Raw genomic sequence first — 17,170 nt, 5'->3', positions numbered from 1 at the left:
ATAATTTCAAACCGGATGTGCTTCGAATGGACCAGCGTTATTTCGGACCTAAACTCGTTTGTTTTTATATTTTCGTTTCTGGAGAGCCAGCCTTTATCGAAGGGTTGGGAATGAATAGGATTACATATTGATTGTAAGAGAAAAACGTGTGTTTTTGCAGCTACACAGGAGCTATTGTGTGTAGAAGAACGTGGGTGCCGGCATTCTTCAAAAAAAATACCCACTCCTTCCTACACATTTCCACCACCAACGAAAAATCTTCATCTTTTCCCACGAGCTGAGCATCGAAACCTTTCAAGGATGTATCTTTACGGATACTGTTAAATGTAATGTTAATTATATGCTAATCTGCCGAAACATTAAATCATATTTACATTGCATTGTGTTTATTCCAATTAGATAGGCCTGAGAGAATGGATATGTGAGTATATCAAATTATATTGCAGCGCTTTAAATGAAGCATATTATTGTTTTTGCAAATCGGCAATCGAACTATACATTTCATGTGTATGTGTATTTGCAAATGTATTAATGCATATAGCTACACGAATACTAAATGTATTTGAATTTACGTGCTTTGCATCTGAAATGTTTTTTTTAAATAATATATTTATCAAATTCGAAATTAATTCCAACACAATTTTTGTCCATTGGATTTAATAAAATTCTCAAGGTCGAGATATTGTAGATACGTGAGTTACTTTACTTTAAATTAATGTAGCCTATAAAAATGATTCAGTGTGTGCAATTGAAAAATAGCATTTCGACAATTTAATTCACGTTGATGACTGTCAAATAAAATATTAAGAAACAATTCTGTTTATTACTTTTTAATCCGGTGTTTCTAAAGGGCAAATCAGAACATGAATAATAGGGTAAGTGTTGTCATATTTAAAATAGATATTACATCATTATTTTATTATTTGGCAGTTTGCATGATATTCGTCCACGTGCTGATGTAGATGTTCCAGCACCAGTCTTTTTTGGATGCGTCTGGCACGATGGACAGCCCCGCTGACCGTCTGTTAGACTAAATAATGAATGCTGACGGTCATAAAACACAAGTTGAGAGTGAAAACTTGGCTTGTTGGAGAGCAATGTGCTATTCAATACTAATGCATTAATAGATAGGATATATATATATATATATATATATATATATATATATATATATATATATATATATATATATATATATATATATATATATATATATATATATATATAGTACATATCTTTACGCAATTATGTAGCTAAATATTATAATGGTTACATATTGAAAAGCGTAAATTTTATCCTGAATAATGTGTTTAGGTTGTAAAACCTTTTATTTAAAAACAATATACAATGCATTTTAATTTTTCATTGGTAAAAAGTATTACTCACCGTATTTCTCAGATTTTCTCATGCAATAAAATATTTGTGTTTTCTTTTCTTAGGTTTGTATTGTCTATTTAAAACGAAGTAAAATCGTTCTTGACATAGTTAAGGTGATTTATGTAGCTTCAGATGCCTGTTTAATAGCACATTGGTCTGAATAATAATACAGTTATTAGCCTATGAGACATTTCAGAATACAGACAGTGTGAATGAGGTATGGTCAGCTGAATGGAGTTCTTCGGTCAACCACATTTCCAAATCTATTCGCTTGTGTAAAAATCCAGGGTTTGGTTCGTCTGTATCCTTCTCGGTGAGCTTTGTAAATTAGTGCGAGTGAGGCATGGGGTGTTTGGTGTTTATGATGTCTGCGAAGGCAGTAGCTCTAGCAACAGTGGCGTTTGATGGATGACCCTCTACCCACACACATTGCACTGGGTCGTAAACGAGCTCCAAGCTCCTATTGTTGTGCTGGAGGTGTATGTCATTTCCGGGCATATGCACTATACCCCTGCTCGACAAGAGAATCATACAGTTTTATTTAGGATATGACGTTGTGAGAGTGCATCATGAAGATTTTTATTCTTTGACTTACCGGCTTTAACAAAAATGTAACAATTATATAGTTGGAACTTCTTGATGCTAAAACAAGAAATGAAAGCAGGATAACCTTGTAACCAACGTCCATGTTTTTGCAAATGTTTAGGTATCTACTATATCGGGCTTCTTTTCATCAATACCTTTTGCGAACAAAAATGAAGAGACCAAATGCATGTGCAGAGAGGTGTATGACACCTCATTTAACTGCCTGGAAAATTGTGGTTCAGCTGGCTGTAAATAATCAGAGTAATGTGATCCAATGGACCAACAGCTTTACGTTGACCATATCAGTGGCTAATCTTGAGGGCACGTCATGAGTCTCTTGCACCAGGAAACGAAAATGCCTTCTTTTATAAAAGGTAATTGGATCAGCCTATAATGGAGTAGCATCAATGAGCTTTTATTGTGAATGTTTTGGAAAAGCAGCCTTCAATACTTTAACACGGACATTAAATAGATTGGCTAGTAATGCCACATTTAGAGCTTGTATTCATAAGTATATGATATTATACGATTCAGTATCATTTTTAAGTAGTTAAAAGTAACGTTTATTGTTAGATTATTAGGCTACCAGATTTCCTGTAAACAATAGCTCGTAGGCCGATAGGTGGAGGCTCAACATCGCCCTCTTTCTGCTAACCACACTGTTTCTATCAACGCGTATTGCTGTTTCACTGTAACGTTACGAATATTAACTTAGACGAGTTAGTAAAAGCCTACTTATAATGTACACCATATTTTACAATGCTATCCCCTGTTTTCTAAACTAACACCAACCAAAGGAGCATCACTTTACCCAGATAGCACAAATACATTGCAGAGACAGACGTCTGTTTGATTCGCACATTTTCATCTGAAAGACATGTTTCTAGGGCGTTTGCTAATCTGGAAGAAGTCGTCCTTGTCAGACATTCAAATGACGTTAAGGATTAGAATCTGATTTTAAAAATGTGACGTTCCTTCATATGTTGATAACTAGTCACTGCAGTCCCTTAGCTAAAATAATGAGAACAGTTATGCTATCATTGATCTTTATCACGATGAGAATGAATTTGAATATTTTTTTAAATGGATTCAGAATTAAATAATAGGCTAATAATAATAATTTAGAAGATAAAGTTATGTTTCGAAGTTTGCAGTAACGTACTTTCTTATTTCTTTGACACTTTTGGCAAAAGTTCCAGGCTTAGTTGCTGACCTGACAGTTTTCGTAACTATGCACTTAAGTTTTAATGAGTAACTAGGCCTACTAGCGATTTATGCTCTGGTTCGGGAAACCGGCGTTACTTTACCGTAAAATACCGTATGACGTTAGTTAAGATGATCCAAAATGCGTGCTGTAGCATCGTTGGTAAATCCAGTTTAACGTAATATATTATTTAACTTACATATTGCTTCCGATGCATGTGACATATAAGCTATAGAGAGCAAAGCAATTGGAGTTGACCATTTTTACTAAAAGAGGAAAATGACTATAAACAACTATCTGGTTTCCTGAAACACTGTTAATTGGGACCCAAGTTCGTAAGTGCTACTTTATCACTGCGGCCTCTTTCCCCAAATGCGTCGTTAGCCTATATATGTAGGATACCAGGAAACGCTCGTGGATTAACAAGGGCCCAGACCACTCGTAAGACAGTAAGGTGCTTCTTCTTAAATGGCTCTTCCACTTGATCTACGACACAATATAAACAACATGAAAGCACAGTAGATGTTAAAATTAAACTATCAATTACTTTTTAAATGAAACACTGAAATTTGCAAGAGTGGACTGAAATCTGCACTTTATCAGTTGCAATAGCCTACAATTCCCATGCATAGGCCGTGCATAGCCAACTGATTTCCATCGAAGTATTAATTTAGGCCTATTCTTAATATTTAATAAATAAGCATGTCATGTTTTTGAGGTTTTTTAGCAGATTGTGTCTACCTTTTGCACTTACTCCCCTTCTCTTAAATTTAGGGGATTTTAATGAATATCCAGTGTTGTTTGAACTAAAATGTTATCCTGAAAGAAGTCATACAGGATAGGAATGACGAGGGTGAGTAAATGATGACATTATTTCATTTTGGCTGAACCCTTTAACTGCTATAACCCCAACCTGACACTCAACCGTCACTCAAAGCCCATGCTCACCTCAGCAAGCCCACCTTAGTGTGTTGTGTATGATTATGTACACAACTAATAATAGGTACAAAGGTCAAAGCTACAAAAAGTTTATCCTTGCTTCAGTACACCCCAACACATTCTAGCTCTTTCTCAGTTTCCATTTGGCTACAAAGCCATCCACATCCAGTACTCCTCTGATCTCTGTTTAGCACTTTGGGACATAATACCCCTTCTAAGTTTGCTTTTAAGTTCTACTTAATAAAATTAGATGATTACAGACACAACATGGTCGTCCCATATTGACCCTGAATCTTTTAATTAACAGTTCTTAAAAGAACCATTTGGTACGAATAATCAAAGAATCTTTCCTCCCCCATTATACACTCTAATGAAGTTTCTTTATTGGCACCTGGTTCAGAATATCCTGTAACATACATTGGAACCTTGCACTGGACATAGTGGAAAAGGTTCTGTAGATTTTTTTTAAAAGAACTGTTCACTGATTTGTTGGGTAACCCACAATAGTGTTTCTATGGCATCATTGTGAAAGCTTACTTTTTAAGGCTTTATATTTAAGTGTGAAGAACCTTCTGTCCAGTGGAAAGGTTCCATGGATGTTAAAGGTTCTTTGTGGACCCACAGATGACAATAAAAGAAAAGATAAAGTAATTTATTGGTGAAACAGAGGAAATCTACATGGTGGGAGGTCATCTGTTTGTATACTTTTATATGTTGGGGTCAGACAAAGATTATGGAATCTCATCACTAATTTTCAAACATCAGTGATGCATTGTTTGGTTGATGTAGTGGGGGGGGGGCATATAAATCTAAAAGGAACATACCCTTTAATGAAGCATTTTTAATATTATAATTATCAGTTAAACTTCTTGCATTTATGTTGATACTAAAAAACGAAATTAAATGAAAATTCTATCTGACCTTTTTAAACCAAAATATACCTTGTTTCGCCCATTTTCTAATCGAGAGTTGTTGAAATATTTATCTCACTCTTACAGGGCTTCTTCGTGGCTGGCCCTTATTGAGTTAGGTTGGTGTAAACCAGAATCTTTGTCACTTGATAGTTTGAACCAAACCGCTGTCTCCACCTGCTGGACACTAATGGTATTGGGCTAATTTAATGGCAGCGGCTCATTTATTGGTAGTGGCTCATTTGGCCAGTGTGTTTGTTAAAATACAATATAAAATGTTTCCCTATTCTGGCCAAGAAGGCCCCACAGCACTTCCTAATTATGGCGTCTCCCTCATCAGACACGCCAACTATAGTTCATGAAGCACTTTATTAACGAGCTGATTCACTGATGAATCAGGTGCGTTAAATGAGTGAGACATCCAAAATGGGGGGGTTTAATCTTAACCAAAAAGGAAATATTTAGAATTCCTAAAGTAATGCCATTTAGCAGAAACAAATTGTGATGCATCTTTAAAAACCCCACAAGAGTTCAATAAAAAAAAAAATAAATACAGTTTTAAAAAAAGTACATGTATTTGATAGCCTATGCGTAAGTTTAAATGACCAAAATGCTCTAATGCGTCAATAGGTTTGTTTCCGCTGTCACTTCATGCATGACGAGGCAACAAATGGGTGATCAGTTCTGCAACGTTTTAATTGTTGCTGCGGAGTAATAAAGTAATTAGCAGAGAAAAAACAGACAGTGTGCTGAGCTCCATTTTACGATGCTGTCTGGGTTAGTGCCTTTGAAGATTGTTCTGCAACCAAGGTATACAGCCTAGTTTTTTTGCTTTCTGTTTTCCTTTATTTTGTGTGATTACTTAATACAGATAATAATAGTATTAGCGTAATAGTAATACAATGCCCATTTATGGCATGCATATATATATATATATATATATATATATATACATACATACATACATACATACATACATAGGCTATATATATATATATATATATATATATATATATATATATATATATATATATATATATATATATATATATATATATATATATATATATATATATATATCGCGTTACTGTAATTGTATTGATGCAGGCGTCACGCCTCCAAAAAGTCGTTCTAGTTCCGCCCTCAATCGCTTTGCACCCCATAAACAGTTAAGACTGTGATTGTGGTTTATTGCCGCGCGGCCACTAATATCGCTTGCAGGGGCAAGGCACAAATAGAATGAGCAGGCCTGTCTACGAGCATCAAACTAAGCTTTATTTATTCGGATAAACGGCATCCGGGCCGTTAACAGGACACTAAACAGTAGGTTGCAAGATAACGGTAGAATGAGCGCGCGCATGAGAAGTGTAAAACTGTTTGGAGGGCGGTAAAATATTCCTCGAGTAAAAATAGCATGGGATTGCAGTCATTGTTAACCTCGTTCAGGGACGATTTATTAATGTTGATTATTTCATGATTCTGGAACTTAATGTGCTGTATAGCACACAAACACTTAATTAATGCAATTATTAGTGACAACTTATTGCACTATCGATGGAGATTTGCACTTCATTTGCAATGATTGTAACCCATAAAAAAAACAAGGAAAAGTATTATTTTGGTATGATATATTTCCCCAGACCTTTGGTATAGAGAGTCTTAACGAAATATCAGATATTTTTTTTATGTACACATTTAATTTGAAAAAGTTGATTTGAGGTATTGGCGTATGCAATTTCCACATAACATACAAGCACGTGAATGTTACAAAATTCACTGAAATATTTCAATGACGAACAACACAACATAAATAACTGAATCTTAATACATAGGTAGTTCAAATACATCTAGGTAGTCACATTAAACATTGATACATTACGCTACAAGATATTTTTGAATAATAATAGTAAAAAAACAAACAAAATTAAACAGTCATGCATATCATCAGCATTTCATATCGCAGAAACTATTTCCCTGAAATCATTTACTGGCTACTAAAAAAACACAATTTAACATATTTAAAATGTACACAATCCGAAATGCTAAACTTACAACAGGCATACCAAATAAGAGAACTATCACCAACAAGCTGTATACAAAGACACAATCATATATACAAGCTCAGATCAAAGGTTTGTGCAATGTACATCTAACATTACAAAATGTAGGCTATTAATTATAATCTACTGTGGTTGTGCATGAGGGAAAATACAGGCTAATTCACAAACACCTTCAAATAACTCATCTGCAGTGCGCATTTACAGCTTTCCATTTTTTAAATGTCTTTGGGACGATCTTTATTGCATTTCTTCATCTTCATCCTACGGTTTTGGAACCAAATTTTGACTTGTCTCTCGGTGAGATTTAGGAGTCTTGCCACTTCATATCTACGGTCGCGTGAGAGGTACATATTAAACAGAAATTCTTTCTCCAGCTCGAGAGTTTGATGCTTAGTGTATGGACAGCGCTTTTTCCTAGTGGACTTCGCATGCAGCCAGTTGGACGCAGGGTTATCTGCAAGAAGGGTCGGAGAGAGAGAGCTAGTCATGTTGCCACTTGAAAAATACTGCGGCCATTTTATGGCCAGCGCGCGAGAAGAAAGAAGAGTCTAATATAAAGGCTAATTGACTACAAATTTGACTATGCTGAGAAATTGGAAAGCAAAATCACGGTTTACATGTTTCTGGTCTGCGAGAATTATATGATCGAAAAAATAATCATTTTCCTCCTACTGACAGTTTTGGCATCCTTGAATGAAGGATAAACAAAGGCCTTACTGTCTATTAGAAAATAGTGCTTAAAAAAATGTCTAATGACAAGAATTGTGCATTTTACTATGCCATTATTAACATGATAGGTCTAAAAAAAACATTTTAAATTTAGGGCAGCACTTCAAAGAAGCCTTCAAATTATGACATAATGTGGTTTATATAATCTGTTACATCCTAATGTAAATATGTGGTATATTCAATTACTGGAGATTTTCAATTGAAACAGACATATATGCTGTCAAATGCAAATGCAGATTATAGCCACCCACAGAACAAAAGAAGAAAGAAAGGCTTAATTAGAAGACCTTTAGCCTTATAAACTACTTGAAATGCTGTATAATACATGAATAAATAGCTATCAACACACACACACACACACACACACACACACACACACACACACACACACACACACACACACACACACATATATATATATATATATATATATATATATATATATATATATATATATATATATATATATATATATATATATATATATATATATATATATATATATATATATATATCGACGCATAGTGGATTAATCTGTTAAAGCCTGTCCTAATCAAAGTACATTCTAGTTGCACTTACTTGGGTCTACATCTAGCTTCGTCTCTGCTGGAGTTTTCTCATCCTGAGATCCTTTGGGAACCGCATCGTCAGGTACCTTCCTCTCTGCTTGGGTCGTATTGTTGTCAGTCTCGGCCACAAGCAGTGTATGCGTGGTGCACTCACCACTCCCAACCAGTGGTTCTAGTTTTATATCGTGGTGCGTATCTGTGGATAATCCCGTGAAAGGCAGTGCAGGAAGCGGTTCTAACGCCCAGGAACGCACGGATGCTCCATCGGGTTCTCCTGTTGAACATGGGTGATGAATGTACGGGTGGTAGGCGATAGATGCGCCTGGGGGCTGCACGGGACTCCACGACGCACCGAAAATTGATGATTTGGCCTGGAAAGTGTACGGCTCCTGCTCGCCATATTCAAGCAGCGTCAGTTCTCGAGCCTGCTGCTGGACCACGGGTCCAGACGAGAACCTCGGTGCCAAATGATCGTCATTCTCGTGTGGAATGTGTGAGTCAGCGTAGTAACTCAGTGTCCCCAAAGTCGACATAACAAAAAACAAGCAAAGAGAGCGCAGCCGGACGGATACACCCCACAATGAAACTGCCACAAAAGCAGAATCCGTTGAAATCAAGTAACTAACTACTTGACTTCGCGGTGAACTACAGACCTCTGATAAGTTGAATCACTGCAGAGATTGGATTGGATGTGCTAGACACGTGACTGTGGGAGAGAACGTGGGAGATAAAGGGGAAAGCCTAACCAGTGCGCACTGTTAAATGGCCTCCATTTTACAAGTCATATTTTTAATGGTATAGCCATATGCTTTTATGAAGGTGGATTTGATTTTATTCATGTTGTTAAACTTCAGCATCTAATAACCAAGCGTAACAAAAATGGCTATTTGATATGCGTCATTGTAGAATTTCGTATCCAAATTTTAATGGAGTGGGCCTACTGTTTACAATAATAAAATAAATCCCTATACGCGTAAATACTTTATAATGCAATTGTATATCTTAATTACTGACGTCACAACATCAATCACCTTGTTTAAGACAGAACATGTTTATTTTTCACAAATATTCCAGACAAATCTATGATGGATACACGTATTGCGCAAGGACTAGTTCGAGCACAAGAAGACATAAAATAGTTCAGACATAAAAATGATCTTTACGTGAGCCATATGTATACTTTATATGGCAATAAGTGCCACTTGGATGGTTGAGATATGACCTGCTAAGTGACCAGTCATTCAGTAACGCGCTCAAACCTTCAGTCTGCTCCTCAGCAAGGCACACTGCGATGTGTAGACAAGGTAAACCAAATCTGAACGTGAACTATATCTAACTGAGAGAAAAAATAATACAAAAAATTAACCCGACTCTATGCAACTTCTACAAAATAGAGCGTTTGTTCTATGTTTAAAATTACGCTTTACGCATCAAAACTAATTCTTACAACAGCTGTGAAATTAAAAATAATAAATGTTTTAGGTCAAAACTGCAAAAAAGATAAAATCATCATTTTTATTATCTCTTATTATTATGGCACAGTCATATTATTGTGATAGCTATTTACTTTTCCTGTTTGCGTTATTAAGCTAATAAATATAGAAAAACATGTTTTTTACAATATCCCAAATATCAATAACTTTTATTGTCAAATTGTTAATATATTCGTATTTTTCCAGTGGTTAAAACGAAAATGTAGCATCTAGCATTGGACGTCTAAGCACTCAGAATATAAACAAATGGCACATTTGTTTGAAAATCAGAAACGTCGTAATTCCGACGTAAAGTATGAGAATATACAGCTTTGTTATAATGGGAAATTGTTATGCCTATAACATTAAAAAATATTTTCGCCTTAGCCATGAAAGCATTGACAATAAAAGGACAACCATTGGCGACCAGAAGCAAATTCTCTCCCTCTGGTCAATGAGCATTGCTGTGATCTTGTCCTCGGGAGAGTGGATCTCTGGGCACTTCAACAGACTCTGTTTATAACGGGGGCTATTACTCTGTTTTTCTTCGGGTTGTAACTTGGCTGTCTGGCCTGAATATGGCCAATAAAGCCTTTGTGTTTTTTTCCTCCGGCCCAGCAGACGCATCCGGCAATGTGGGCGTGCTCTCAGTCTCTGATGCGCACGCGGCTTTGGCCAAAGTGCATTGATCGTAACCGAGGCCTTGCTATCTACACCTGCACTCCACCATTTACTTTTTATACAGTTCTAAAAATGTTCAGTTCAACAGTGCAGTTCATACATTCAAATAATGTCGTTGATATATAGTTGTTGAGAATTGCATGCTGGTCTTTTTGTGTTTGCTAGAATGGTTCTAAATTCTTCTCAAACTTCGCCGCGACATATTTGTCTTGTTGTTGTGCTGAATCTCACTGCGAGGCAATTAAGACAGTTTCGTGTTGTGGGGATGTAAAATAGAGCCCAACAACATAAAACTACCTAAATCACTTAGCAGTTGTCTTTGTTTCTTGCTTGAGAAGATAAGAAGGCAACGCCGTATTTGTAGCTATTTATTTTATCGACATTGTGTGTTGCACAAGCAAACAAGTACAATCAAATGTGTGGAGTTTTTCCACACTGCTGTGATCTTACCAATGCTACCCCCCAAAATGGAGACTTTTCATGGAATATTTAATTTAAATTAGATCAAATAATCTGAATGTTGACAGGAATAGGAATGATTGGAATACTCATTTTTGTGTGACTCTTCACGGGACATACACGGGAGATAAATCATAAAATTTTATAATCAGTAAAATGACAGCCTACTCCATTACAAATCTCAGTTATAAAGAAAGCTCGGAAAACTATACAAGAATTGTTTAAAAGTAGGCTAAGATGACTTTCACGTACATGCCTTTATTTATTTTCTGCCACGTATGAATAATTAATTTACATCTGAATCCGGCCTGTGTTTTCAGAAAGATTGTAGGCATACCATTGAAGGCTGTTACAATAATAATATCGGAAGTCCCGTCATGTTTATAACTATACAAGTTTCTAAGAACTGGACTTATGCCTAGAACAGCAAATAGGTTACATGACAAGGTCGTACTTAAGAAGAAGAAACGTATTGTTATTATTTAAAATGGTTTCATAATAGTTATTATTATTACAACATGCAAATGTCGCAGTTATATACAATAAATGTACAATATCGTCTGAATGCTATGTACAATGAACACATTCAGAATTCGATATTTTCCTCTCTTGCTTTTACAGTGAAGTCTTGACAGTTTATAAATAACCATGTGACATGTTATGACGACTGGGATGTCAAATAAAATTATACATAAACAGATAAAAACGTCAACAGTATACGACACACAATAAGTTATCAATAGTATCTTGCACAAGTCCTATATGCACGCGCGCACACACACACCTACGGAGACGGTTTTGTTGTAGGCTACCACTGCAGCTGATGGAGGAGGAGGAGGGCGCCAGAGATCTATAAAGCGAGGAGGCTTCATGTAAAACTGAAGTTGGTCGACAACTCTCGGATTCTGTTTTCTCGACTCATTTTCTTCAGCTTCATCCGTCGGTTCTGAAACCAGATTTTGACTTGTCTGTCCGTGAGGTGAACGCTGCGGCTGATCTCGAGGCGCCGCTCTCGTGTCAAGTACATGTTGAAGAGGAACTCTTTCTCCAGCTCTAGTGTCTGATGTTTGGTGTAGGGGCAACGCTTCTTACGGCCACTCTTCGCAGTCAGCCAGTTAGCTGTATTCTCACTTTTGGAATCTCCTGCTGAAAATGTGAGGGACATAGTTTAGTAATAGCCCCCATTTCACAACACAGACTACAATACGCCTAATTATAGCCTGCCAATTAAAGTCTAAAGGGTAACACTTTATTGTACAGTACCATACTTACATGTATTTACTAGAGTAATAACTATAAATTATGCATAATTACATGCAACCAACCCTATAGTAAGTACACGTAGTTTTACGCAGGAATTAAATGTATAATTGCAGGGTAACAAAGACACCTTAAAATCAAGTTTGACCGAATAAAGTAACAAAATACATCAAATAATTACACATCGAATAAGATGAATTGGTAAATACGTTTTTCTAACATTCACGTTTTAATGCAAATTGTGAGACTATTGTGTGTACCAATATTAGTATTGGCGTACGATTTATTAATTTAGTTTTTTGACTATTATATGAAAGTTAACTAAGATTTTGTTTAAATCAATATCGTTTTTGTCAGAACAGTTGCCTTATTAAGGCACTGGAGACGCGTTATCGGTCGTTTTATGTGAAAAATTAAAAGTAGCCTACATATTTACATATTTATTTTTGTTCACGGGCAGTGTAGCTAAACAAACTTGCCACATGTGCATCTGAAATAAAAGGTCATATTAAGTGATTACATATTTCTAAAAAAGGGCTTGCTAAATGAATGGGGATAGTCCATGGTCGTGATTTGTGACCGATAGGCCCTGTTTGCTTTTTGAACATTTTATGTGATCATTTGACACATATGAATATTTTGCTGTGAATGTTTGTTTGAACATATCGATCAAATTAGGGTTATTACTGTGCGCTTAAATAATGTAATAATTGTGGTGGGCTATTGTTAAAAACGTGAGCTTTGGGAACTAGAAATAAAATCAATGCACATTGCGTTTGGCTCGAACGAATGCTGTGTTATGTGTAAAGGATTACAGACAGACACAAGGACTTAAGCTGAATTGGTTTGGGCGTGCTCAACACAATCATTTATACATTAGAAGAATTTCGCACATGATTATGCTTGATAAACCTGCCTTAAGGGGTGTTTGAAATAAAATCTGTAATGCTGTATGCAATGTACAAAAAACGAATCCAAATATTTATTGCGCGTAAAGGCGTTTGTGTTTCTACGCGCCCAAAGGACGTCCGAATCCTTTGGACTTTAAGACTAGGCAATAAAACTAACCTTTAGTAACGGTGACCGCCTTCTCCGGGCTGTCCGGTGGCTCGGGAGATGAAGCGGTGCCAGTGGACCCCCTTAGCTCCTTGTTTCTTCCCGGGGCACATGGTGCGCATGCTGGGGGTTCGTCGCTCTCTTCCCTGCTCGCTTCTGCTGCTATGGCTGAAAGAGAGCTGTCAAATCGGGTCGAGCGTTGAGCAGCAGCAGCAGCAGCAGCAGCTAGATGAGTCGATATAGACTGGCTGTCTGGAAAACCTTTAGATGTGGTGCACGTCTGAGATAGACGGAAGTAACCGGGCACCGGAACACAGCCGTTATTGTTGCTAGATGGACATGAGTTTGGTGTCAGCCGCGAGTACGATATATCCTCTGTAATGGTGTCTTTTGGACACTTCTCAGACTCGTATAAGCAGTAAGAGTTCTCCTCTTTTATGGTGGGCGAGAACGACCGTGGGGTAATTTGGTTGTTAGGCTGTTCAATGCGACAGGACCTCGACGTCTCCAGCCATGTTTCCATGCCTTGATATGGCCCACATGTAGGTACTACATTTTGCGAATTGCTCTCGTTCCGTTTGAGTCCAGAAAAATAGCCACAGTTAGACAGTCCATAAGAATACTCGGAGGTCGGCTGCAAGTAGACTCCGCTGTTTTGGTAGTAGTGTCCACTTCCCTCGGCCCTTCCGTGGATCAAGGAATCTACCAGAAACGAATTTCCAGATGGACTATCGGAGCATGACATCTTTGTGGTATAATTTGACGGTGGAAGAAGATTGCCCTTTCTGGATGACATTTCTTGTGCAAAACATGCTGAATATAATTACTGATAACTATACAACTCAGTGTGAGCTAACAGCCAATTAAATCGCAACGAGCACCGATGACTCCTCCCTCTGTGCGCACGTAACCCTTGTGTCCCATATCTTTTTCAAGCTAGTAGATTTTTTTTAAAGTCAAATCTACATAAACCTGATCAGTCCTTTTTGAATGTATAAACGAATAAAAAGCAGAATTTAACTTGAACAGCATTATGTTTACGACCACTGACTTCGTTAACACTGACATTGCCGCTGAGCCTTGTGAGCCACGTAGCCTATATAAAACCAAAAAGCAACAAGGTATCGAAAAGGAGATCAAGTGCTAAAATTGTAAACCTTTATGATACACTGTAATTGCCCCAACAGCCCTTTAAGCACATAAACAGTGAGTTACAGACTGCTTTTCTGGTTTTCATGCATGTGGAGGGTCAAAACAATTTATTTACACTCAAGTTCAAAACGAGAGGAGGCTTTTTTTGAACTCGGTCTGCTTTTCACAAACACTCAATGTTGATTTCCACAGAATATGATCAACTTTTAGCATTTGATAATTTTAAAGCTACTTAAATGTCTATTTAAGCCTTATAATTACAGTAGCTATACTGAGTTATGGGGTCAATGGTAAAATAATATAAAATCTGTTATAAACTTCATAAGCGACAAATCTAACCACAAACCCGCACGGCCTTTAATTATTTACCGATAGCAATTTTAACGCAATTGTTGAATTTTATTAAATCCACCTTTGCCTATTTTTTGAGGATATTTTCATCTGAAAAGCAGCCTGTGTGCATGATGTTCGCCGTTCTAGGCTATGCAATTGAATTTGCATTTAATTACAGGAAATATAACTCCAAATGTCTCACTCAGATTTGGGTTACTTTTCTTTTTTTGCGCTCTATGCGGCTGAAAAATGTGATTCTGTAAATTATCATGCATTGCTTTATCTCTGAATCTCTATCTCTGGTTTTAAGTAATTTAATATTGCCAGAGATCCACAAATAGGCCTATTTATACGTCAATAGCAATAATCGTCCTATAGCTGAAATGAACATATTTCTGATTACAAAACTATCAAAATGACCATTAACATGCGCTTTTAAATGGCACCTAAATATTACTAATTAGAGGACTCGGGTCGAAATAACCATTGAAAAAACAATGGTCCACCAATATAAAGAAGAAGCAAACTTATCAAAACGAACTAATTGTATTTAGGCTAGCTATAGTTAATTTGTCCCTGCTCCAATAATACAATAATAATGTTTGGATTCGGGGAATCTTAACAGCGTCTTCATAAGAGACAAGCTTATCGTCTAAAAACAAAAACAAAAACAAAAAAACACTATTATTTGAAAGTTAGCCTAATATTTTCGGCTACGTTGAGAAATTAATTTCAATAATTGGAATAGGCTAAATTTATTTAGATTACATTTATTCGACTATATTTATTCAGGTTATACTTTCTGCATGCAGGGAATCTACGGACATTGTTTTAAAATAAAATGTATATTAGGCTAATTAGCCAATAAAGACTAGAAATTTTTCAATAATAAACAATAATTTGCAGAAGACGTCTTTTTAATACTATAGCTTAGGAAACATTTTGGAAATAATAATAATAATACAAAAATAGTCCATTAAAGTTAGGCCATCAATAATCAAAGCAAGCCTGCAGTTTCTCACAATATATAAATCTCTGATAAATGTCAGGGATAAACAAACACTCTTGGACTAATACAACTGTTACCAGTGGTGCTGCTTTTTTAAATGATGTTTTTCTTAATCACTAAACTTTACATGTGCTACGTGCTCAATATACTATTTGTTGTCTAAAAAAAATTGTAGGCTAATAAATAGCTAAATGCAATGTTGAGAAAAACATGATCTAAATGGTAGCTTGGCTATATTTACCTGAAACAGTGCCTTGTATAGTCACGAAGACGTTGTCCTTTGCCCGTACACAAAGTAAACATGTTTCAGCAGGGATTTTAGATAACCCGGCAATGACATTGATCTAAAGTGCGCCACCCAGTGGACATGGAATGTATCGTCGGAGCCGCGAAACTGAGCAATCCGGTCGTGGTGCCATGATGGGACACTGAGACAAATGATGGCGGAAAAGTCCGTGAACACAAGCTTTCAGTGGTTCCAGCCGTTGTTTTCTAGCTCTTAGTCACAGTTAATAACCTTGGTTCTCAGACGGTTTATGGCACCTCACTCCAATTCTACAAATGCTCCAGACTAAGACTGGTTTTATGACCGAGTTGCTGCAGCAACGGGGGGATGTGCCGTAATTAGGGCGAAATTCCATCGAGCCTCAAAGGATGCGCAAACCGTCAGGGTCATCACGTAAAACAGTCGTTATTATCTTATATGGTCGGCCAGACTCGCCCTTGTTTATTAGACTTCTGAGTGGCATAAGCCATATCGGATTTGTGATCCTCTCGCACCGGATCGTCGATATAGCTAGCTATTGATACAGGGAAACTGTAAAATTACTTGAAGTAACAAGACTTTTCATTCTCGAGACAAAATAACTTTTCTTTGAGTTTAAGATGCTAGATGTTAGCCACATGCCACTTTCAAAACAGCAGTATAATATGAAGACTTATATATAAGGTCGACATAGAACAATTTGTTGAAAGGCCATTTGATTCATGGAAGCATACACAGCCATGTTTTGGGCAGTTCCGTAATGGATACTAGGCATTAATAACGGCAAACACTTGATCCTTGAATCAAAGAAAACGCGTGGAGGCAATATAACGCAAGATCCATCAAACATTTGATCCTGCTCCAGGAAAAAGAGAGAAAACACCAGATATTTCAAGAGACTGATTTATATAACACTGAAGAGACGTCATAAACATGAGAGATTATCATGAACACGAATGAGCTCCTGCAACATTGATATATATTTTTTTACACACGTTTTAAAGAAAAGGCGGAAAAAACACAGAAGTCATAAGGAAAATACAATTAAGGTTTGAGAGGAGTGTCCATGCTGGTTACTAATCAGTTATTGCTTTTGTCTTAATGTCCAA

At 36.6% G+C, this 17,170-nt stretch overlaps 2 protein-coding genes across 3 annotated transcripts; both read right to left on the bottom strand.

Annotated features, from left to right (window-relative positions):
• Positions 1–6,955: 6,955 nt before the first annotated feature.
• On the bottom strand, positions 6,956–8,970 carry hoxa9b (homeobox A9b). The gene is made up of 2 exons (XM_067449755.1): positions 8,385–8,970; positions 6,956–7,530 (listed from the first exon to the last, which is right to left on the bottom strand). The coding sequence occupies exons 1-2, from the start codon at positions 8,905–8,907 to the stop codon at positions 7,292–7,294; spliced, it is 762 nt and encodes a 253-aa protein (XP_067305856.1). The 5' UTR covers positions 8,908–8,970; the 3' UTR covers positions 6,956–7,291.
• A 2,429-nt stretch (positions 8,971–11,399) lies between these two features.
• On the bottom strand, positions 11,400–14,106 carry hoxa10b (homeobox A10b). 2 transcript variants are annotated; one of them, XM_067449753.1, is made up of 2 exons: positions 13,315–14,106; positions 11,400–12,132 (listed from the first exon to the last, which is right to left on the bottom strand). In XM_067449753.1, exons 1-2 carry the CDS (start codon positions 14,096–14,098, stop codon positions 11,855–11,857), a joined length of 1,062 nt encoding a protein of 353 aa, XP_067305854.1. In that variant the 5' UTR covers positions 14,099–14,106; the 3' UTR covers positions 11,400–11,854. The 2 variants fall into 2 exon arrangements, with proteins under 2 accessions (XP_067305854.1, XP_067305855.1); XM_067449754.1 differs by having other exon boundaries at positions 11,400–12,129.
• Between the last annotated feature and the right edge of the window lie 3,064 nt (positions 14,107–17,170).

This window comes from Pseudorasbora parva, chromosome 7, assembly GCF_024679245.1.
Source record: "Pseudorasbora parva isolate DD20220531a chromosome 7, ASM2467924v1, whole genome shotgun sequence".
NCBI classification, from domain to species: domain Eukaryota; kingdom Metazoa; phylum Chordata; class Actinopteri; order Cypriniformes; family Gobionidae; genus Pseudorasbora; species Pseudorasbora parva.
Note: the sequence above shows the minus strand (reverse complement) of the source record. Positions and strands in the feature narration are given on the sequence as shown.

What these genes read in the sequence shown, in the direction of transcription:
- hoxa9b (XM_067449755.1), bottom strand. Translation starts at nt 8,907, where the DNA reads ATGTCGACTTTGGGGACACTGAGTTACTACGCTGACTCACACATTCCA. An exon ending in GAAGCTAGATGTAGACCCAA is followed by an intron (nt 7,531 to 8,384) that starts GTAAGTGCAACT and finishes CCCTTCTTGCAG; the next exon opens with ATAACCCTGCGTCCAACTGG.
- hoxa10b (XM_067449753.1), bottom strand. Translation starts at nt 14,098, where the DNA reads ATGTCATCCAGAAAGGGCAATCTTCTTCCACCGTCAAATTATACCACA. An exon ending in GGCGGTCACCGTTACTAAAG is followed by an intron (nt 12,133 to 13,314) that starts GTTAGTTTTATT and finishes TCACATTTTCAG; the next exon opens with CAGGAGATTCCAAAAGTGAG.